This window comes from Pseudonaja textilis, chromosome 7 (genome assembly GCF_049901715.1).
Source record: "Pseudonaja textilis isolate UNSWEBS1 chromosome 7, rPseTex1.2, whole genome shotgun sequence".
NCBI lineage: Eukaryota > Metazoa > Chordata > Lepidosauria > Squamata > Elapidae > Pseudonaja > Pseudonaja textilis.
Window position 1 is genome coordinate 17808305 of NC_141996.1, and position 24881 is coordinate 17833185.

Here is a 24881-nt window from a genome sequence, read left to right on the forward strand (position 1 = left end):
CATTTGGTCTAATTCAATGTGAAAGGAAAGGAGGACATTTCTCTCTGTTACTTGGTTTCAGTGGCAATTAGAGCTTCTTTCTCTGGGAACACAATGACACAATGAGGAGCAGTTCCGGCCTCCTCCCTTCAGCCCTCATGTCTGAATGTTGTTTATTGGCTAGAGCTAGTCAATTTCAGGAATGTCTTTTACAGCATTTTCTAGTGTAGGAGCTGAGAAGGTTTGTCTTAGCGCCTCTTTCTTCAGTCATCAAATCCTCCATCTCTTCCACCCTCTACCAAGTGTCAGAATCTCTGGCAGAAGCTTTACTGGCAACGGGTCAGATTATTTGAGTACTTCAGATGGAAGCAGTGAAGGAGGCTTCCATGAAGAAGAAATAAGTATGTCATTTTAATACTTTTAGAAATGTTGTAAGTCTAGGGAAGTATACACATGTTTCTCCTTCAGTTCTCTCTAAACCAAGGGTCTTCAAACTTGGCAAGTTTAAGACTTGTGGACTTCAACCCCCAAAATTCCTGAGCTAACATGACTGGAGGAGGAATTCTGGGAGTTGAAGTCCACAAGGCTTAAAGCTGTCAAGTTGGAAGACTCTTGCTCTAAACTGTTTAGATATGGTACACTTCGAGATCCTACACTAAACTGGTGTGTACATACACGCACACACCACAAAAATTCTCTATAATATCTGCCAGATTTCTTGTTTTATCTGGTATTTTTTTAACTAACATTTTGAGGGACTAGAGATATCGGTGGTAGTTACCAATTTGTCTTCAACTAAGTTTAATTAAATAAATACTGAGCTAATTAATTAATTAATCGAATACTGAGCTAATAGTAAAAGAACCCACTGGATTTCTAACAGCCTTTAGCATGTTTTGGCTCAAATAAATCCAGTGTTTTTAGACCAGTGGGCACATTGGGAAATTTGAAACCCAGGCCATAGGTCTCTCACACTGAAGGGACCTGTCTGTTTCCAAAATGGCATTTAAAATAGAAATTACAGGACAAAGTGGGTAATGATACAACCATTTATTGGAAGGCAAAGTAGTGAGGCTACTCTGCCCATCCTTTAGGTTGTTTTTTATCACTCCAACAGGTTGATACATTTTTCAACTGAAACACCGAGGCTCCACCATCTACCATTGCTGTTTTCTAATAAATCCTATGGGCTCTAAAAGAATTCCCTACTCTGCCCATTTTCCATACATTATTTTAATTAAGAGAAATCAGGAAAAAATTAAAACCAAATGGAGTATGCAACCTTGCAGGTACCTCCGCAAAATTAATAGATACACTGGAGCCCATTGGTACCAGTTGACCTACTTTTGCTTAAGAAAAACTGTATTAGAGAAACCAATGCAAACAAAATAGAAAAAAAAAATTTTTTTTGACAAGTCCTTGGTTTAACTTTCACTTGATCTGAACTCCACACTGAAATGAGAAAAAAGAGTTATTTCTTAGCTTCAGTTGTTGTGGAATAATTTTTTTTTGATCAAATAGGAATAAAATACGAAGTTAAAATAGGCAATATTTTATGTCCAGATCCTTTTAAAAAGGATTGGGGTTGCCAGAGAGATCATAAGCTTTATCTCTTGGAAGGTTCATTTGATAACATAGATTACAACACCAACATGGTAGAACTATAGTGGCTTCATGCAGAAATATTTATAGCCATCTGGTTCAGAATTTTCTTCCATGAGGATTGTTTTGATCACATTTGATATAAAACAAAATACAGTGCCACTAGAGGACAGCAGTTAGTTTTCATTTTGGAAAGTCACTTTCATGTTTTTTTTTTCCAACAAATGACAACATACTTTAAATGCTTTATACATATAACTAAGTCTCAGAGTCCAGTTTGTACATCACACTCAGCCTGGCAGCAAACATGGTGGTCTGCAACTGATGCAAGCTTTGTTTGCTGTAGTGTAACTAGAAAATTTAACTTAGCATAGCTAAACCTGGTTTTGAACCCAGAAGCAATTAGAGAATGAAGTCATGATTTGTTTTAGTCTCTGGTTTCTTCCAAGTAGAATAAACTGGGATGCTGCCTTCAGCCATTATTCCTGGCTTGGTAAGCATGAAACGGCTGTTTGTTAGCCATTGTTATGCCTAAACAACAACAACAAAAATATGTTTGTTGGTATAGAAGTGAATAGCATGAGAATTTTTAAAAAATGGTATGTTCTGAATCTCAAAAGAATCAGAGAGTGATCAGGAGTGTATAAATTATTTCTTAGAGTGATAAAAAGGGCTACTGGCTATGAAAACAGTGAATAGATCAGACTATCCTTTCACTATAATACAAAAAAAATCTAGTTTTTGATAATGAAAATGTGGAAGGCAACCAATGAGCTTTGCAGTATTCAACTACCTATATAATGGTGTGTCTTTTGAAATAAGATTCTCTTTGGAATTCTCTTAGTCTTCCTTTAAATAAGGCTATTAATCAAAGCACTTAGATTTCTTTTTGTTCCTTGGATTTTTTCCAGACATCACCACAAGGAAGGAAATCTGACAGTCAGCAAGATTCCATGACCATTGGTTAGATGTATTCAAGTACTCAGACTGATTATAAGTCTTTTAGAACATTAATGGATAAACTTTCTATAATGAATGTAGCTGTGGCCTGAGGGACTAACAAATTTTAAAGCTATGTCTCTCAACCTCGGCAGCTTTAAAATGTGTGGAGTTCAACTCCCAGAATTCCTCAACCAATATGCTGGAAGTTGAGGTTTACACATCTTAAAATTGCGAAGGTTGAGAAATATTGCTTAGGGTGTTGAAACTTTCTTAATTCTTAGGATGGGACCTCTACAGAATAATCTCTACATTGGGTTGTATAGATAAAAGCAACCTAGTTTAGGTTTTCATGTAATAATGTTTGTGAGGTTAAGTTATTGGATGTACATGGTTGCCGTTTATTGGATTGAACAATTATACAATGGTATTTATTCATGTTTTACATATTACAAAATAATAAGCACAGCTTTTGAGAGATTTTGAGCATGAAGCAGAGGATCTTTATTCATTCCTTAAATTCCAAATTTAGGGACTCATTATTAACTAATTGGAAAAAAATATGCAAAAAACACTATTTAAAAATTCCGATCTGGCTATCAACAACGGAGGCAATGGTACACCCCAATAAATAATACATTTCTAAAGAAAATCTGACCAGCTTTTGCTGTTCACAAGAGTAACAAAATAATTGATGCCACGGTTGGGTGACAGCGAAAGGGATAATTGATTTTCAAATATCAAATTTCATTGCTATGTGGATACATTCTCTATCCAATGTTGATCAAAGAAAAAAGGAATGTTGTCCTAGGTCTTGGTGGTGCTGAGGGAAGGGAAAAGAATGATTTAGTACCTCTTTCATTTTTTTTTCTCTGAAAAAAAACAACACAGTTTTAACACGGCATCTCAACTATGTTCTGTCTGTCTGTTATAACCCAGGATCTTGGTATTATGAATAAGTGATGCATTGCAGCTTATTGCTTTGCTCTGCTTCTGCTAAAGAAACCATATAATTTACCATAATTTTTTATTCCACGGTCTTGAATTGTTGCATCCTTTTAATAGCGAGAATAGGAATCTTCATTCTTGGCTTCAAAGAGTGACTTGTTTGACAGGAACAATGGTTTGCTTTTTGACTGGCTTAAAACAAGGATATTCAACCTGTGCCGGCCATGAATTCTGGGAGTTGAAGTCCTAAGTCTTAAAGTTTCTAAGATTGGACCTCTGGTTTGCATCAATGGGCATCTGTCATGCCCTGTGTTTTCTCAGGGGCTATGAAATGGGAGCTCATAGATAGGGTTAAGAAGATTTGGAGCTGGAAGCAGAGGTAGAATTGGGCAAGATGGTCTCATTTTTTTTTTCCCCTCCAGCAAAGAGGCTGATGGGGAAAAACAGATATTTTTGTCAGAGATCTAAACTGATTTCTAGCATAAATGCTTTAAAATCAGACCCGTGGATGGTGTTAGAGCTTATTCTTGGTAATGGTAATTTCAGGTTGAGAACATGAACAAAATGTATTGGTGCTACTCATTTAAGAAGAATAGGCAGAATTTTTAAAACAAAAACAAACCCAAAATTAAAAATGGTCTCAGCTGAGTTTGCAGCAGTCTTCATGGGACCCTCCATCCTTCCATTCCTTGCTCTGTGAAGAGCCTGCCTGTGACAGGCCCATTTACACCTCTTACGTTTATTTCCAGAAATCCTGGGAACAGGGTGGTCCTTGAGATACAACCATTTCTTTAGTGACCTTTTGAAGTTACAACAGCATTGAAAACAAATAATTTTGACACTGATGACACTTTCACACTGATCATCATCCCCAGGATTAAATGATCAAAATTTGGATGCTTGCCAACTGGCATGTATTTAGACCAGGGGTCCCCAACCACCGGGCCCCGGACCGGTACTGGTCCGTGGATCATTTTGTACCGGGCCGCAAAGAATGAAAGTTTGGGCGCCGTCATCTTGTTTCGGTGGCGCTTGAGAAAGTGCTTCCGGGTGAGCTTGTAGGTCGTCCGTCAGTTGGAAAGCGGTGTTTGGGTGCTGAAGGAATCCTTGCGCCTTAGTTTCGCCGAAGGGGAGGGCGGCTTCAAATGAAGAGCCATCCCAATGGCGGTGGAGTCTCGCGTTACTCAGGAGGAGATTAAGAAAGAGCCCCCAAAGCCCATCGACCGCGAGAAAGTACAAAGGAGGAGTTGAAGGTGGCGGGGAGAAGCGGGAGACGGCTGGCTGGCCGGTCGCTCGGCTCGCCTTGCCTTGGTCGTGCGTGCTGATGCCGGTACCGGTCCATGGATCATTTTGTACCGGGCCGCTGGTCCCTGGTACAAAAAAGGTTGGGGACCACTGATTTAGACGATTGCAGTGTCCCCGGATCATGTGATCGCCTTTTGCGAGCACCCGACAAGCACAGTCAACCGGGAAGCCAGATTCACTAACAACCATGTTACTAACTTAACAACTAAAGTGATTCACTTAACTGTGGCAAGAAAGGTTGTAAAATGAGGCAAAACTCAAGGACTATCTTACATAGCAGGGGGAATTTTGGACTCAGTTATGGTCATAAATTGAGGACTTCTTGTAATTACTTTCTGAAAATCTCAGATTTGAAGACCCCCCCCCTGCTGTTTTCGCCCACTTTACATAGGTACAAAGAAGGTGGTGAAGCTCTCCTCGTTTTGCTTCCTTCAGAGGAAAATGGCATGATTCAGCAGCTGTCACAGAAGAAAGTTCCTGTCAGCAATATCAAGTAAGTTGTTTTCCACTTTGTACATAACTTAATTACGCATTTGAAACCGAAAGCGATTTCTTTTCTATGAGACCATTTTTTTCTTCGTAAAATAGATTTTTAAAACTTCCTTTTAAACTTAAAAATGATGTGGAACATAATGAGAATATCCATTGGCAACACATTTTTTTAAAAACAAATAAACGAACCATTGCCTACATTTCAAATCTTATTTCCTAGGAAAGCAGATAGACAAAATGTACTTCCATTATTTCAAACGTTTGGGGAAATGGAGGTCTGTAAATACAATCTGACCTTTCTTATTTTTTGCACCTCCTGCTAGCAATTTTACCTTTTTTTTCCAGGCTAAATGTTGTGATCTGCCAACGCTTAAATCTGTTTAGCAAAGACAGAGCTGAGACAGGGAACTCTTGTCAGTAGCAAAATTACATGAAATGTGAGATGATTTGGATGCTGTGTGGAAAGTGTATGTGTTTTGTGTAATATTAACACCAGTAAAGTATTTTTCTTTTTAAAAATGTGTACCATTAGCCAAAGAAATAAAATTGGAGGGAAAACAAATGGCTATTACCACTATGAACTCCTGCCAAACACCCACATATGCTTTTAAAATCTATTATTAAAATACAATACTTTGCAAAACAAATATACTCCAATCTTTGAAGAACTGAACATTTGGCAAAAGCAGCTGTAGTACACAGTTCCTATATTGCCATATTAAAATGCTGATCTGAAATAGGGCAATGTTAAATTTGGAGCATTAAGGCTATCTTTTTCTCCAAGCAAAGCTCAGTTGATAGCACCAATAGTCTCCTGCTTTGCGTCCAATGATATCACTTTTATACCTTCATGCATGCAAAACTAATTGCCATTTGCTACCTAATATCCAGTAACTCAATATGCAGAAAAAAATGGTTCATATGCTGCACTGAAGTAGCTGTTCACTTCCGATAATGCTGTTTACAGTGCTTTAAATCATGGATGATAAAGTTGGAGTGCAGTGAAGCTTGCAGACTCTTGTAAATGGGTCCTTTTTGTCTTCTTAAAGAAATTTAATTATTTTCAAAAGCCGTTTAAATAACAGAGCTGTAGCTCGCTACGTTCATTTTTGCAGAAGAAATAATAATCCAGGATTGTTTGAATACATAAGAACATTGTACCCTAAGTCTAGCTAAAGCCATCTTTTCCCCCCAAAGGTTGTAAATGATAATAAAGGCTGGTGGGGTGAATGGACTGGACTGGACTGGACTAAACTAGACTAGAGAGAGGAAGGGACCTTGGAGGCCTTCTAGTCCAACCCCCTGCTTAGGCAGGAAACCCTATACCATGGTTTTCCAATCTCTTTTTAAAAACTTCCAGTGTTGGAGAATTCACAACTTCAGGAGGCAAGTTATTCCAATGATTAATTGTTCTAACTGTCAGGAAATTTCTTCTTAGTTTTAGGTTGAAGGTTCTTGAAAACATTCAGCAGATATCAGGTCGGTGTTTAAGAAAGTACACTGAAGTTGGGCTGCAGAATTCAGCACATTAAGAATACCTGTTTTCTGATTTTTAAACAATATAGAGAAGGCTTTTCCTGAATGTCCAATAAAATGTACTGTCCTTTGGAAAGTGCTAAGACTTCCTTGCTTTGTTGTTTGTGTCCTGCACCAGCACTTAGTGTGTAACACCAATATTGTCTTCTTTATTTTAACACGATGTAGGAATTGTTATAGGCTAACCATAAGGAGATCTATACTCTGCACAGGTAATCCTCAACTTATACAGTTCATTTAATGACCATTCAAAGTTACAATGGCACTAAAAAAAGGTGACTTTTTCACACTTACAACCATTGCATTATCCCCATGGTTACTTGATCAAAATTCAGACACTTTGCAACCGGCATGTGTTTATGAGAGTTGCAGAGTCCGGGAGTCACGTGGTCACCTTCTGCGACCTTCTCACAAGTCAAGTCAATGGGGAATCCAGATTCACTTAATCCGTGTTACTGGTTTAGTTTTTTAGTTTACTTTATTGTCATTGCACCTCATACAACGACATCAAACACCATCTTCAGTGCACATCATGACGATGACCATAAGAATAAACACAAACCCTCCAAACCCTTCCCCCTCCACACATTGAACCGAAAACCCCCGACACCGCACCAACACTGCACTATACAGCCGAATTCAAAAGAGCTACTGCCCTGGGATAGAAGCTGTTTTTCACCCTATTTGTCCTTGTTTTTATTATTCTGTACCATCTGCCTGGTGGTAATAGTTCAAAAAACGGGTTCCCAGGATGAGATGGATCTTTGAGAATGTTAAAGCAGCGGGAGCTATAAAGCTCTTCCAAAGAGGGGAGAGGGCAACCAATGATCTTCTGGGCAATGCGTTAACCCTTTGGAGTGCTTTTTTATCTGCCACTGTGCAATTGGAAAACCATACAGAGGTACAGTAAGTTAAAATACTTTCTATGGTGCAGCGGTAGAAGGTCACCAGCAGTTTTTCATTCAGTTGTTGTTTTTTGAGAAGTCTCAGGTAGTATAATCTCTTCTGGGCCCCTTTGACCAGTGCTGTAATGTGAGCACCCCAGGTCAGGTCCTCTTTTATGGTAAAACCCAGAAACTTAAAACTAGCCACTTGCTCCACTTGGTCTCCATTGATGAGTAAGGGCTGGATGTCTGATCTGTTCCTTCTATAGTCCACTATAAGCTCCTTGGTCTTATTGGTGTTGAGGACCAAGTTATTGTCTCCACGAAAGCAACCGGTCCACCTCATTTCGATAGGCAGACTCATCCCTCCCAGAGATGAGTCCCACCACTGTTGTATCATCTGCAAATTTAGCAATAGTATTACTAACGTGGGAAGGCAGTCATGCACATAAAGAGTATAGAGTAAGGGACTCAACATGCAATCCTGTGGTGTACCAGTGTTAAGAATAAGGGCTGAAGAGGTATGATTACCTAATCTGACCCTCTGTGAGCAGCCAGACAGGAAATCCATAATCCAAAGGCAGATTGAATAAGAAAAGCCAAGGTCCAGAAGTTTAGACACTAGTCACCGTGGAAGAATTGTGTTAAATGCAGAACTAAAATCTACAAAAAGCATCCTCACTTAGCCCCCCCTGCTGTTCTAGATGACTACTTTAACAACTTCAGTGATTCATTTAACAACTGTGGCAAGAAAGATTGTAAAATGGTGCAAAATTCACTTAACTGTCTCACTTAACAATAACGTTTTTGGCTGAATTGTGGCCGTAAGATGAGGACTACCTGTGATCAGTTAATCCTGTTGTCTAATACCTAGATATTAATCTATTTCTGTGTGATTTTAGAGGAAGGCTCCTTATCCTGTCTATAAAATGAGTAATTTCTGTCACTGCTTTCTTTTCAGTGGTTTTCCAAATACTAAAACAGATACTGAAATTTTCTCTGCTGCTACATCTATCAGTCAATAACGTTTTCTTGTCTAGCTTAAACATACCTAATTTTTTAAAACTGCTTTGTCTTGGTGTCCCTACATTGCAGTCTCTCCTTTAAATCTGTTCCAGTTGCCAATATTTTCTGAGTCATTGTGTGCCCCAAATTTCAAGCAAATTTTAATCAGGTCACACTAATGTTGAGTAAAATGGCATTATTATTTCCCATTCCCTGACAACTGCTACTCAGCCATAAGGCCTAAAAGTGGCTTTGGCTTCTTTAATTAGTACATCACTTGGTTGACTCATTTTCAATATTTTTGTGCTCAATAGCTTCTGACTTTAGCTTTGATTAGCCAGTTCTTGGGATTCGATTGTCATTTCCTATTTTTAATGTATTTTTAGCCATGTTGGATTTACCGTGGCCCTGTTTTCTCTTCATATCTACATCCTAATGTATGAAAATAAAGAAGGGTGGTCTGAAATGTTATCCTTGCATAATGTATCCTGAAGGAGAACTTAACTGTTACATTTTATTCGTGGATCGTGGTTTGTGAAATAAATGGTTTTTTAAAAAAATAATATTTTTTTAGTACGCACATTCTAAAAGTGGCAGAAGAGAAAGATAAGGGAATTGGATAGCCTCTTTCTGAGATGAATTGTTAAGTTGGGGAGCTGGCTTGGATGCAAGGCTTTTATAAAACTTGGCCTTAGCTACCAGTTGTTGGTTGCATTGGATTTTGGTTTTAGACCTTTGATTATGGATGTGAGATAGAAAATGTTTAGGAAATTACATAGTGGAGTATATAGAGAGAATATTTACAATGCAAGAAAGTGAGAACTGAGGGAGGAATTGGGGATGGAACAAGAGGCTTACATTGTCCAGTTACTTATGGTAAGTAGATACATTTTTGAGGTTAAAAAGTAAGGAATCGGGTACTTCTTCTCTTTGTAGTCTACGTTGTTTGTGTGTCTTGGATTTTTAAAATATAATAAACCAAAGAAATCAAACCTTTTAGTGTATCTGCTTGAAACTTTACTTTTTAAAAGGTGAAAAATCCCAAATGCTGATGCTAGATGGTTACGTTCTTATGTTAAGACTTTTTACATTGTTCCTGAAGGATTTTTGTCCCAGGAGTGTCAGACCTCCGCAAAACTAGAAAGAGGCTGTGGTTACTCAAAATAGTTAAAGTAGTTAATTAAAATAGTTCTCAACTTACAATAGTTTGTTTCGTGACCATTTGAAATTACAATGGCACTGGAAAAAGTGATTTATGGCCACTTCTCACAATTATGACCAGCATCTTAAGTATCCCCATGGGCATGTGATTTATATTCAAATGCTTGACGACTGATATTTATGATGGTTGTAATGACCTTCTGAAAAGCAAAGTCAATGGGAAAAAGGCAGATTCGCTTAACAATCCTGTTACTAATTTAACCACTTAACAAATATGGCAAGAAAAGTTGTAAAATGAGGCAAAACTCACTTAACAAATTTCTCACTTAGTAACATAGATCTTGGGCTCAATTGTGGTTGCAAATCAAGGACTACCTGCACTATTAAAAAAATAAGATAGCTGGTTTCCCTTCTTAGAAATCTCCATTCCTTATTCTTTGGTGCTCTATACACAGATAAAGAGTTGGCATACCAATGATTTATTATGTTTATTTTTTAACCCATTTATTGTGAGAAGATATCTTTTGGCATAGACTCTATAAAGTCGTCTGGAACCAGTTTTTTGTTTGCAAGTGAATGCTCACTTTGGCATCCCAAAATGGTAAAGGCAGGTTTAACCTGGAATGGCCCGCTAGCTAGAAAAATCTGCTGAAGCAAGTGTTATTTATAAGGCTATAGTGGGGCATTGTGTTATTGAACTGACTTATTCACTGATTCTTTGATGGAGAACTGCTTTGGATTTGTGTGTGCACAATTGTGTTAGTGAATTTGGAGTTCTGCTGAGAGTTCTCAGGTTTGGAAACATCTCTAGTGAAGATATTTTTTACAAACTGAAAAGAAAAGTCTTATGAAAAAGCTCAGTATGAAAAATTACTGCTAAATATTCAGCTCTTTCCTTCTGAGGAGTTCAGTTTTCTATCTTTTTATAAGTAGAAAGGAGATATATAATGTTAATTCTGTACTTTTATCTTGGAAGAATGATTTTCTCTTCCAGTTCAAATGGTTTTTTGCGTAAAAGGCTGGAGCTGCAGCTTTTGTTGCTTCCATTATTTTAAGAGAACACTCTGCATACCTGATATGATTTCAGCTGTATATTCACAGTGGTTTTTCTACATTTTAAAATAATGGGGGAGCAGAGATAAAGAAGTATTCCTCAGATGAAGAAGCAGTTTTTCTATGAACAGGAGACAGATCTTCGTAGGCCTTTAAGAGAAGATATGAGAATGTTTCTGTGGTTGACCGCTGTTCTCTATGATTCTCTGCTCTTCCAGAATCAACCCCGAGAAACTTTTAGATGTCCAGAAGAAACTGCAGTCCTTATTGGCTCAGGATCAAGATTTGAAAGAACGTGCACAACGGGTAAGGGGACAATGGCTAGTTCACTGATACGTAAGTGGCACGATTGTAGAATCTCATTGTTTAGGTGTATAAGAAATATTAATCTTGAATAAGATTTTTGGTTTTATGGATTATAGGAGATCTGTAAAGATGTGCTTATGTTCTTTGACTGAAGTAAAGAGGTATTAGAAACTAATTAATTGAAATTAATCAGCAGTTCATTTATTAAATTTATTTATTAAGAAAATTTATATGGTGGCCCAGATCACACATTGGGGATTCCAGACAGCTTATAACAGGGGTCTCAAACTCAAGGCCTGCAGGCTGGATCCGGCCTGTGGAATGCTTAGATCTGATCTGTGGGACCGCCCTGGAAATAGCGAAGGACCAGTCCGTTGTGTCTCTTGTCAGTGAAAACGGAGCATGAGCTCCGTTTTCTCTGGCAGAAGGTTGCAGGATTCGTCCCAGCTGAAAACGGCGCTTGGGAGCCCGTTTTTGCTGGCAGAGCACTAGGGCCACAGGCATCCCCGACATGAGTGATGTCAAGCTTGCCACGCCCATCATGGCTACACCCACCCCAGCCCCCTGAAGTCAAATACAACCGTGGTATGGCCCTCAATGAAATTGATTTTGACACCCCTGGCTTATAACATTAAAAATTCCTCCCACTATAATTCTTAGGCAGTTATTATCCTCAGTATTTAATACTTTGAAAGGCACTATGTACAAGGAAAGGATCTGGAGAGGGAAGATAGTAGGAAACAAGATGATGGTAGTTAGTTCAAATGGATGAAAATATACACACCTTTCAGGTTGTTATGGTACACATTCTTTGTTCGGGAGGTCTCTTTTCTTTCTTCTCTTCCTTCTGGTCTCCTGTTGCTTCTGTTCTTCAGGGTTTGAAGAACAGAATCTGCTTCTTGTCTTTACAGGGAAAGTTGATTCTCCAGAAGTCCTTTGGTTGATAATTGGGGAAACATGAGCATGGATGTTCAGGAGTAACAGCTATTTTTTTTCCCTTTCCATTCAGGCAAGATGTTTTCTTAAGACGGCCTCATGTAATTCAAGCATATATAGTTTCTTGTGAAAGTTAACAGAAACTTAGTACTGTAGACTTACGGTAACATCATACTTGAGAATTCTCAGCATTGAACTGCCAGCCTGGCAACAGTGAGACAGTTGGTTCTTTCCATACTGGCCAGGGAGGCAGATGGCTGTCTGCCAGACAATAATTGTCTGCTGACCATAGTGCTCTTTTATTTACATTTTTATAAATCTGTTTTCTAACTGATCTCTCAAGCTGTTACATTATTATGGCAGGCATTTAAAACAAAAACAAAAATAGGGTGATATTTAATCCTAGCAATGAACCATTAGTAAAACAACAACACCTAACGTGTGTTGACGTGTGTTGCTTAAATAACATCCATGGCATGGAACTATTTCAGTTGTATCTACCCATTGTTTGAGATCCAACAGGAGAAGTATGCTCTGGGTCCCATCTGCTAGGCTAGAGAATATCACCTGGCAGGTAACCAGAGGACTACCTTTTCTTGTAGGGGCATCGTCTGGGGCATCATTTCCCTGAAGAATAGACTTGGTCAGACTCTAGGTACGGGAGGTTCCCTTCGCACATACGTGCTCGTTGTTTCTGGCTCTAGGGAGAGGTGCTCATCTCTGTTACAAAGGTGAAGAGCCAGCGCTGTCTGAAGATATTTCCGTGGTCATGTGGCCGGTATGATGAAATGCCGAAGGCGCACACAACGCTGTTATCTTCTCACCAAAATGGTCTCTATTTTTCTATTTGCATTTTTACATGCTTTCGAGCTGCTAGGTTGGCAGAAGCTGGGACAGGTAACAGGAGCTCACTCCATTACACAGTGCTAGGGATTCGAACCACAGAACTGCCAACTTTTCTGATCGACAAGCATAACGTCTTAGCCACTGAGTCAACCTGGCTTGTTGCTGTGCTTGGGCCCAGATCGTGGGATTGAACCTGAATCTTGGTTTTATTGATGGTTTGTTAGTTTTATTGATGGCTTTGGTTAGTTTTTCCCCTTAGCTCTTATATTTGCTGTTTATTATTGTTATGATGATTTTATTTTTTTGTTACCCCTCAGCATCAAATGTTTGACATGGCTGGCCAAATAAATTGAATATATAAAATAAATAAATCAGATTTTTTTTTTAAAAAAGTAATTTTGATTGAGGAAGTATAATGTTAATTAGAAATGGGAAAGAGATGTAACCAAGAGACTACTCAGATGAAATACAACTTAGCCCACAGCAGGATTGTGGGTGAGGCCAGCCAATCAGAAGAGACCTTTCCTAGTTTCTTGAGCTCCAGAGGGGACAGGAGGAGATACTTTCTGACTTGTTTGATTCTTTTAATGCAGGGATCTTCAAACTTCACAGCTTTAAGACTTGTAGACTTCAACTCCCAGAATTCCTCCTCCAGTCATGTTAGCTCAGGAATTCTGGGAGTTGAAGTCCACAAGTCTTAAACTTGCCAAGTTTGAAGACCCTCGACTTAATATAATCTTACAATAAAGTAGAATTAGCTCATCTGCCTGTGTTTTCTGTTGGGTCTTCCTTACAAGGTTGACAGGAAGTGAACTGTGCATTCCTTGGAAGATAATTGGGATCACTAAGAAGACTTAGTTTCTGCTCTGCTGCAATACCAGATGTTCTGTTGCTCTCAACTTGAATTTGAGCATCGGTGTGAGAGCAAGGGATTGATCAATTTCATGATAAAAGGAAGGCTTGCATTGCATCCATCGGTCATACCCCCCCCCCCCCAAAAGAACCTTCATGCATGAAGAGAGGAGGAAGTGGCATAGAACTGTTTTTGTGCAATATACCAACAGCAGCAACCTGTTTTATTTTAGTCATATTTGGCATATCTTTGTGACCTTGCTCTCCCTTATTTCTGTTGTGCTTTTGTCACTGAGTTGCTGAGTTGGCTTATTCAAATTTTTTTAACTTAGGTTATTAGTTGCATTAAAAACTTTATAGAGCAGCTGGTACTGCTGAAATAATTGTTACCCCTGTAAATAGTCTGTCAGCCACCTGAGTTTCCTGTTGATTTGGATATCTAGGCTCATATAAAAAGAACAATTTTTTTACATATCTAGGGACATTTTCAGATATGACCTTTTTAAATTAAAAGAAAAATACATGAACTGATTGAAAAGAAAGTGCAGTAGGTGTCCAGAGGTGATTATATAGAGAAGAAAATTGGTCTTCTCAAGCTTTGGAGCTTAGAAAAAATGGTTAAGATTTGAAGAATGTAATGTTAACAAGATTTTTTTAAAAAAAACACCATTCCTGAGGTGTATAGAAGTATTTAAGAATGAAAAGAACAGCATTTTTTCTTTTTTCTTTTCACTCACTCTTTTACCAATAAATATTTATAACTTTGCATAGCATGTTCAGACTTGACTCTTCTATGCATACAGAGATATAGGAAGCTAGTTTATTTGATGTCATCTGTTGCTCCCTTGTAGCTTAATTGTGATTGACAATGTATTGTAACCTCCAGAGGAGAATAATCATCTACCTTATTCTTCTAGCCTAGCAAAGGTTGGCCTAGGGAAGGAGTAGAAGACCTTTAATTTCTTCCTCCTGAAACTCATGCTGTGGTATGAACAGGTTTCCTTGAGTCAGACTAGGCTCCTGATAATTACATGGACAAGTTCATGTTGTTTTCTTGGAAGAGGTTTGTCACTGTCTTTTTCCAGATTTTTTGTTTGTTTCTTCCTTTTGACATTCTAGTTTACTTTATCATCTTGGAATTTTCAGGATCAAACGAAGCTAGCCTTGGACTGCCATCTGCTGTGGCCTTTGTGTGGTTCACCTTTGAGCTGCAAGCGAGGATGATATAGCAAATTCATTTCTTCTTATATAGTTATTAGTTCAAAACGATTCACATTATAATGGTACAGTTTACCTATTGGATGTTTGCATTTGTTATTGGTGTAGCAAAAACTTGCATTTGGCAGCATATACTCATACTTCATAGTTTATGAGTACTTCCAATGTAGAATGCCACAAAGTTCAAATCGCTCTGTAAATTGATTAGGATTAGAATAACAGAATTGGAAGGGACCTTGGAGGTCTTCTAGTCCAACCTCCTGCTCAGGTAGGAAATCCTATAGCATTTCCACTTATTAAATTGTTTTCACTAATTCTAACTGTCAGGAAATTTCTCCTTAGTTCTAGGTTGCTTCTCTCCTTGATTAGTTTCCATCCATTGCCTCGTGTCCTGCCCTCAAGTGCTTTCTGGAATAATTTGAGTAAAAACATTTGAGTAAAAATGAAAATTGTTGCAATGTAGAAGATAGAATATTGAATATCCCTGAAAAAGTCTGAAATTATATCAGGTTTTGGTCATCATGTGTGTAACTTTTTTCAACCAAGCCTTCATTTTACTGGATAAAATGAAGCAGAATCATGTAGAAAATTTAGCCACTGAATCCCTTACTTAGTTCGAGAATCCAAATTAATGCATTTTAAACAAATGACTATAGTAGTCTGTACTTGAACATATTCAGTGACTTGTATCAATAAGGAAACAGCTGCTATTCCAAGATCTTTGGCAAGTGCTATTATCAAGTCAGATTCTTCTTACTCTGTACCTGTGTCTTTGATTTTCATAACTAAAGGTGGCAAACATATCCAACAGGAAAACCCCTGTTTCCCTCACAACAACAATCATAGGAAGTGTGTTGGGGTGAGAGAGTGAGTGACTGGCCCAAGGCCACTCAGTGGGCTTTCATGGCTAAGGCGGAACTAGAACTCACAGTCTCCTGGGTTCTAGCCCGGTGCCTTTAACCACTGGACTGACCTGGTCTTGATGGTATTTACTCCATCTATCATTCCATTTTGATGAAGGTACATAGTCTTCGAGCTTGCACATTTCATTATCACTCCACCCAAGCCGCTTTTAAGTGGCTGGCTGATCAGTATGGAATGGGTGGTCTATAAAATGCATTACAGGAATTGGCATTTGATTTCTTCTCACAGTCCATTCAAAAAGCTATCTGCTTAAAAAAAATTAAACAAGATTCATCTGACAAAACTTATTCTTCAAAAATCCAGGCTGATATTTAGTAACGAGCATTACTTTTAACATGGTTAAAAAATTTTAAGTTTTACTCCAGAATACTCTTGTGTGTTAATGACAGATTAGACCAGGGGTGTCCAACCTTGGGCAACTTTAAGACTTGTGGACTTCAACTCCCAGAATTCCTCAGCCAGCTGGCTGAGGAATTCTGGGAGTTGAAGTCCACAAGTCTTAAAGTTGCCAAGGTTGGACACCCCTGGATTAGACTATAGTAGCAGTCCCCAACCTTTCTGGTACCATGGATCAGTTTTGGAAGAAAATTTGTTTTTCATGGAAGTGGGGAATGGTGGGGAATGGTGGGTTGGGAGGGGGGAATGGTTTCATGCGCAATCTAGATCCTGCTCATGCGCACATGAAGCTTTGCTTACTTGCCTGCTGCTTGCATGGCCCAGTTTCTAACAGATCACGGACTGGTACTGGTACATAGCCCTGGAGTTGGGAACCCTGATTGATAGTTTTTGAAAATCTCATTTTGTTCTCCTTTTAAGATCGAAACAAATTATCCTCTCCTTCAGTAATCTGGCACTTTTCATATCTTTAAGATTTCTCACAGATAATATATAAATCTTAGGTCCATCTATCTGCTAGTTTCTGCAATATCCTAGGCTAAATTTATCTTGTCTGAAGATTTAAACTCACTCAGACTAAGCAGACATTCCTGGGTCATATTTCCATCAGTCTCAAACTTCAAGCTCTTCATTCCTCCCTTTACATTTTTCTAATTTTTTTTTTGGTTGGAAAGACTAAATCAAAATAGTGAATATTTCTTTCTTTGTCCCTAGTTAGAATTATGCAGTGTTCATTGATCAACAAATATACCGATTCTTTGTTTTATTGAATATATCTGAAGATTCTGCATTTGTTTTTAAAATTCTTAAATCATTGCCACCTAATTCTGAATGTTGTTTTCCCCAAATTGCCTTCCAGTTTTTGCATTCTTTCTTGGTAACTTACTCCAGTTTGTTTTCAGATGTTCATCTGACTTTTTGTCTAGTTGTGTTACTGTTGTACCTACTTTTTTTTAAACCTAGTTTCTGTTGCTTGTCCCCTTGTTGGGAGTTGTTTGCAGTAATCCCTACTTATTCTAGTTTATAATCTTTTTATGTTTAACTCTGTGACAAAAGAGAAGCATCTATGTGATCAATTATTCCATAAAATCTGATCACGCAGGACTTGCATTTTTAAAGGAAGCTATCAAAACTAAAAACAGACCCTTTTATAGATGATTTTTAGTGCCTCTGAAATGAATTTAGGGTTTTTAATTTGGCACAGAGTTCATTGAAAGGCCTTACAATTACTTCCCTTGGTTTGCAACATGTGCCAAATTTTATGACAACTGTCAAAGCTGGGGAAACAAAAACCATATTTATAGCCTTGCTCGTAAAATCTATTTATTACTCCATTTTTTAATCACACATTTCTTCCAGTAGCTCACGGCAACACTTGTGCTTCCTTCTCACCTCCATTTTACTTTCCAAATTACAATGTAAAGTATGAAAAGTGAAAGATGAGGCTCATACCAATGAAATATTCAATAACTTTCTTGGCTGAATGGAGTTGGATTGTTCATTCTTAGCCCAATCTTTGCAAACTTGATACTTTCCTGATGTGCCTGGGCAACACTACCAACACTCCTTGGAAGAAATGTTGCAAGTCACTTCCTCTTGCTAGTTTCTTTTGTGCAAGATCAAGGCTGCTAAAACTTGCAGGACTGAAAGATTTCAGGTGGAGCCTGTCTTGAAGGAGACTATCTGATCACTAGATGTGAAAACATTGCTCCCTTAGGGTTGTAGGACTGCTGCTTAGGGAGCATGCCCTGTTTGTCAACACAGCAACAAGGGAGATGCTGCCATAGATTTCTGGTCTGATTAAATTAATAGCTTAGTATTGATGAAATGAGTCATGGAAATCAAATGATGAAAAGGAAAATGGCCTGCATGCAAATACTGGAGTAATAACTAACAGGAGCAGGTATAATGGTACGTTATAAGCTGGCTGTTACAGGGGGGGAAATTAATCAATAGTTGCAAACAAAGCCAGTTGGATTCATTTCAACTTGGACACCAATATTGAGACAGTCAACAGGGAAGTATATTTATATGGATTATTTTCAACTTGAAGATTTCCATGACATACAGATGTGTGCAGAAGTGAGGGCCACAATCTGTTTGCTTGATCTAAACCTTTCCTGGCTGGTTAAATTGACTAGGTCAGACTGGTCCTATGATTATAAGAGGTGATTAATGCCTTCTCGACTGATGGACGTTTCTCGATTTCTTAAAGGAAAAGTCATATGAGCCTTATTGAAGAAAAAAAAAAAGCTCCCAGAACATGAACGAATGAAAGGGAGTATTTAATCTTCTAAGACTGGGAAGGTGATTGAAGAAGCAGCCTTGTACCTGCAGATTTAGGCCCACTTTAATTGGGGATTCACCCAGGATGTAGGACTGAGATTACATTAGTTGTCTTGGGTAGTGAACCTGCTAGTTTCGCTGGACCTCTTGGCACATACAAATAATACATTTTATAATTTAAATTTTAATTGCTGTAAGCTGTTTCATAAACAGGAAAACATGGAACATAAACAAAGTCTAGACTATCTATCTCACTTTCAGACTTTCAGAGTAGTCCAGCCAAGAAGCACACCTGGAAGTGCTGTCTCTAATTTTATCGCAAAGGTGCATGAACTGTATCTTTCAAGTGTGAAAAATACATTCATCCCCCATTGCCTTTACAGCCCAAGGGACTAGGAAGCATCCCTTCTGAAAGCATCCCCATTTCTTCTACAGCAGGGGTGTCAAACTTGATTTCATAGAGGGCCACATCAGGGTTGTATTTGACCTTGGGGTGGGTGGGGAGGATGTGGCTGGGATGAGCGGGGCCAGTTTGACGTCACTCGTATCGGTGCCTGTGGTGGCTCGAGCGCTCTGCCAGCGAAAATGGGCTCCTGAGCTCCGCTTTCAGCTGCAACGGCTTCCTGGAACCCTCTGCCAGTGAAAACAGAGATTGGGAGGGCCACATGTGTTTTCACTGGCAGAGGGTTGCAGGAGGCTGTCGCAGCTGGAAACGGAGCTCAGGAGCCCATTTTTTCTGGCAGAGCACTCAGGCCACCACAGGCACCAATACGAGTGACATCGAGCTGGCCGTGCTCATTCCAGCCACATCCTCCCCCCCGAGGTCAAACAAACACTGTGGGCCGGTCCTTCCGTTTCCAGGGCAGTCCCGTGGGCCAGATCTAAGCACCCCATGGACCAGATCTGACTCGCGGGCCTTGAGTTTGACACTCCTGTTCTACAGTCTAAGCTGCCACTTAATTGACCATTGTGCTGTCTGCAACTATTCCCGTATCTCCCATTCCTACATACCATAACGTTAAACACAATCAAATCCACACACTACTAGTGGAATTGATTTCACTATATTTGAAAGGCACCATGTTGGAGAAGGTGGCAACAGCATTGTTCTCCAATGATACTATAATCTGCCTTCAAGTATAACGATAGCAAACTGGGGAAATGAAGCGACAATGGTAGTTAGATACAGAAACATTAAACAGAGTTTTGGACATGTGAAATAGTAATATCTTTGAAAGCAGTTTTGCCTTTTGGAACAGTCAGATTGCTCACTGAATTATAAGCCCTATCTTTATGGCTTTATTGTAATTGAATAAGAGGAGCAGGTGCTTTCTTCGTAAGAATCTTTCTGAGAACTGTTTTCAGGCTTGTATAGTTGCATTAGTTGGCAATAATATATTGTTGATTTAGTACCTGAGTTAGAATTACCTTGCCAGAAAGAGATAGACATGAATTACTGGGTGAAAAAAAAATGAAATAAGCTTCTTTCTTCCCTTCCCATTTTGTCAGTGCTTTCTAAAGCAGCCTTTTAAAAGAAGAGTGGATTGGAGTGGAATAATTTAGGAATTTTAGGATATTGATGAAACAAGTGGAGACAAGGGCTTTTGTTGTAGCTGACAGATCTAGTGATAGGCCTGCCTGGTAAATCCAGTTTTATTGCTATATTTAAAGCCATTCTTTTATTGCTGTGTGAGATACTGAATTTACAGTTTATTCTTCCTCTCTTTTGAATAAGACTGCAATATCTTTCTGAAAATGTGAATAGAAACTAAATAACTTTTAACAGTCTTCACCTGCCTAGAATTTCCTTGGGTTTCCAGGATCTTCTAGGATAACCTTGCCCAATCTAATTACTTCCTGAAGGCAGAGACTTCAAATCCCATAATAATCCTAAAATTGGCATGTCAGTTTCCGATCTAAATACTAGTTAAGAGATGCTTTTAGACTGACATCATCTACAGGTATAGGTAGCTAGATCTTTTTGATTAACTGGAGCTTAGAATAACTAGATTCTCTATGTTAAATATTGGTGTGAAAATTCTCATAATAGGTTAAAAATTGCAAGAGAGGAGAACTAAATCCATAATTTTGTTTCCATTTTTTATCTGATTAAAAGAGAGTTGATTCATTACATCTGCAGCACTCTAAGGAGTATTATTTTCACTTCATATAGTTCTGTATGTGAGTTGTTTGTTATGTTTAGTGCCTTTTCCACAGTTGTGCCTTTGATATTAAAGTGCCATATATCCATCATTTTGCTATCAAATCCTGCAGCTCTATAAGAGATATTGCAGTGGAATAGATAAAATGAATTTTGAATTCAATCAAGATTTATCGCTGCAACTTTTAATTTTAGCAAGCACATTAAATAACTGAATTATTGGGTAACTGTACTCCTGTTTCAAAAAGTGTTAAATTTCCCACACTAGCAACTATGAAGGTTACTTATTTTTTTTAATGGTTATGTAGCATGTAGTTTACATTTTTTTACTGAACAGAACTAATGCTTAAAACCATAATGATAGTATTTTACTGTACAGATAGTCCTCAACTTATGACCACAATTTAGACCGGAATTTCCAAAGCTAGAAAAGGTGGGTTATTCAGTGAGATACGCCTGATTTAGGGCTTCAGATTTCCAATATCCCTTTTAGCTGAAATACATAACTTTTCAGTTTCTGAATTTCATTCCATCAGAGATTGAACAGGAGGTCTTCTGCACAGCCATGTTCATAAGATCTCATGATAATGACTGGGAATCATCAAAATATTTTATTGTAGTCATCTGGAGTAAGGCGTGTATGACTCATGAAAAAAAATGCAAAAGACAGTGAGGTACTGCAGATGTCTCTGATCATTCGTTTGAGTGATACTGAAAAATGTAATGACTGATAATAAGTCTTCATTTAAGGTCTGCAGCTAGCAGAAGAATGAATGAGAATTTCCTATGTGGGCCAGTAATTGTACCTAAAAAAATACTTTTTCCTTTGTTTTCCAAATAAAAATTACTGAGTAGTGTTGCAGAAACATAAAACAGTATGGTTAGAATTATACACTTGAGTTACCAGCCAAATGAAAGGGCATGCTGATAGCAGCAGGTAATTCAGTTTTATAGAAGTGATTTTCCAGTGTTTTATTGCAACCTGGATATCGTGAAACCACAAGCAAAACCTTTACTATTTTTTTTTGTTGATGCTTCTTTTAAGAGCAAAATATTGTGTATTGTAGCTTCTCTTAGTAGCTCAAGATTATTTCAAAGGACAGACAAATACTTTCAATTTTAAGAAATAATAAAAAAGAATGAAGGTTATTTTGAAAGTCGAGTGAAAAACATCCAGTGAGTATTTAAAAAAAAAAAAACCTCACTGGATGGAATTGGGTAGAGATGCCACCAAAAATGTGAATATGCACTTAATATAAGCACAACCAGAATATTAAAAATACATATACAGTGGTAACCTATTTGTACATAAAAATTAATCATGAGAACTTAGTGATACTGAAGAAGGAAGGTTGTGGTTTTTTTTCCAGGCTGTGAATTATATTTGGTTTTTGAACAATGTGCTGGGGGTTATACTTCAAAAATTATTTACAACAAAAATGAAACAAGATAGTTCTCATTAAATGATGGTAATTGGGACCAGAATTTCCATCACTAAGCAATACAGTGGAAAAGCACAACATCATATGGCCACGCTGTTTATTGATGGCATTTCTGGCAATTCCTGGATATGTTGTTAAAGAAAACACAGGTTGTTAATTGAGGACCTCTGTAATGGCAACTCTGACTTTCTGCTGGCTTTCCTCTTTGACTTTGCTTGTGGGAAACCGGCAGGGAAGGTAGCAAACTAGGATGAAACCGTAATGAAAACAGATATCTTGATTTTCAGTGTCATAATATCAAGGAGGACCTTATAAGCTACTGTACTTTGAAAAGTAATTAGCTTAAACTGTGCATCTGTTTCGGTTGAGTCTTCTTTTATTCTGTGACTTGAACAAGTTTTTTTCCCCTTTTTTCCTTAGTGTTTTGTTTCTTACCTGCGATCTGTCTACCTAATGAAGAACAAAGAAGTATTTGATGTGTTAAAGTTACCTATTGCTGAATATGCCCTGTGAGTACTATTGATCTTTAGTAATTGTATATGCCATACAAAAACTGTACATCCTTTTTTTAATAGATTTTTTTTTGAACTTGAAATTTTAATCAGTGAGCCAAACGAACATTGACTCACTGATTAAAACTAACAATGAAAATCAGTTTGTTAAAAATGGAGATTAATCAAATAGAGCTAATGGAAATGAGGAGAAAAATCAATAAATGAATCCTTAATCATTTTGTGCTGCCTGTTAAAACCCAATAACATTTTTAATTTTTTAAAGGTGTCTTAGAAATCCTTATTAGTTAGTCCTCAATTTGTGGGTGAGTTCCTTCTGTACATGTCTAAGGTTTTAGATTTAGTCCTGGTATGTTCTTTGAAAACCCTTCCCTAAAGTTTTAAGAGCTACTGACATTTAGTGATGATAATCCTGCAGTATTTTATTTATTTGCTTTTTACCTTGCCATCATTTGTGATCAGCTCAAAGTGACACAGATCCACACTATATAATTCCATTCATTTACAGCTTTTGCCCTTCCTAATTTGTTCTTATTTTCTAAGATCCCTCTCTGATACTTCTCTTGCACCATCCCCCCAAAAGCCACCTCCTTCCAAAAAAACATAAATTGACACCAGGATCAATAGCAAATTTGCAATTCTTGTGTGTCTACCAGCTGTCTACTTACAAATAGTCCACCATGTTTTATGATCAGTGATTTTACAAACGTTAGAAGTTAAGACAACCATGGAATGGATGCTTTAAAGAATGCTCTCCCTTCCATCTCACTTTGGGCTCACAACCGTGGAGCTGCTTAATGCCGTGAAAGCCCTTCCCCCATTTTTAATTAACTTTTGATGTCAACTTCAACTATCTTTGTCTGTATTTTAAATTTTATATTTAGTTTTTATGTTTTCAGCATTTATTTGTGCACTGCCCAGAATCCCCCTGTGAGGGTGATGGGTGGTTCCTAAAGGCAATAGATAGATTAGATACCATGGTTCCCTGAAAATTAAGACCTAACTGGAAAATAAGTTCTAGCATGATTTTTCAGGATGCTCGAAATATAAGCCTTACCCCCAAAATAAGCCCCAGTTAAGATTGTCAGCCAGACGGGTGCATTTAGTACCATATATCCCCAAAATTAGACCTAACTGGAAAATAAGCCCTAATGTATCTTTTGTAGCAAAATTTAATATAAGACCTGGTCTTATTTTCAGGGAAACATGGTCGATTGATGGATGGACGGACAGACAGACAGACAGACAGATCAATTGATCTATATTTCCTATCCTTTTTGGGGGGATAATAGGAATATAACATATGAGACGATCTCCTCTGATTCTACCCATAGAAATACAGCCTTGTAAAAAGGTGGAAAAGAGAGAGACTGGCCCAGACTGGTGTACATTCATAATAATGAATGAAGTCTTGAATCTGGGTTTCACCAATCACGTATAATCAGTACACCAATAACTAATGTGTCTTGTCTAAGAAAAGAAATCTCATTAGATCTCAACATTAGGTTTTTCTGGAAGTATTTCAGATTCCCCCTCTGGGTATGTCAAACCTTAGGTGGCTTTTGCTGTTCAGATGGGCTTGACATTTGAGAACATTAAAAAGTTCCTCTGTGCTGAGTCAGATCAATTATCCTTGTAGTCCAAAATGCTCAACTACCAGTGTTTTTCAGTGTGTAGGCTTGTTTAGGAGTTGTTTTCAATGTATGGGCTTGTGTAGAAGAATTGGGAAGAACTGAAATCTTGAAAATATAATAGTACAGTAGTAGTAGTTTCTGGGGAAAAATCAAATTATACTTCTGTCAGTAGTAATAATTGGTTTGAGCCATATTGTTAATGACAGAGTGATTTGTTGCCCACTTGATTAAGGCCTGAGAGATTGAAGGTTTGAATCTGCACTGATTTTCAGTGGCTCATTGAAAGCGACACCTGTCCCTATCCGATTTAGAGATATCAGATAATTGAACACTGGGCTTTTTGCATGTTCCTTTGATCAGTATCCCATCCCTCTGTTAAGAATTTTCAACATAATAGATGTCAGACAAGGTCACATTATATTATGTTCACTTCAAAGAAAACTGCTGTGGGATTCTGCCAGCCC

General features: G+C 38.0%; 1 protein-coding gene across 1 annotated transcript in view; it reads left to right on the top strand.

The window, feature by feature from the left end:
- DDX10 (DEAD-box helicase 10) overlaps positions 1 to 24881 on the top strand; it is a 159250-nt gene that overhangs the window by 21556 nt on the left and 112813 nt on the right. The window contains exons 10-12 of the mRNA XM_026721030.2: positions 5165 to 5266; positions 11123 to 11210; positions 22692 to 22780. Of these exons, the coding sequence (XP_026576815.1) occupies positions 5165 to 5266; positions 11123 to 11210; positions 22692 to 22780 (279 nt within the window). The remainder of the gene's footprint in view (positions 1 to 5164; positions 5267 to 11122; positions 11211 to 22691; positions 22781 to 24881) is intronic.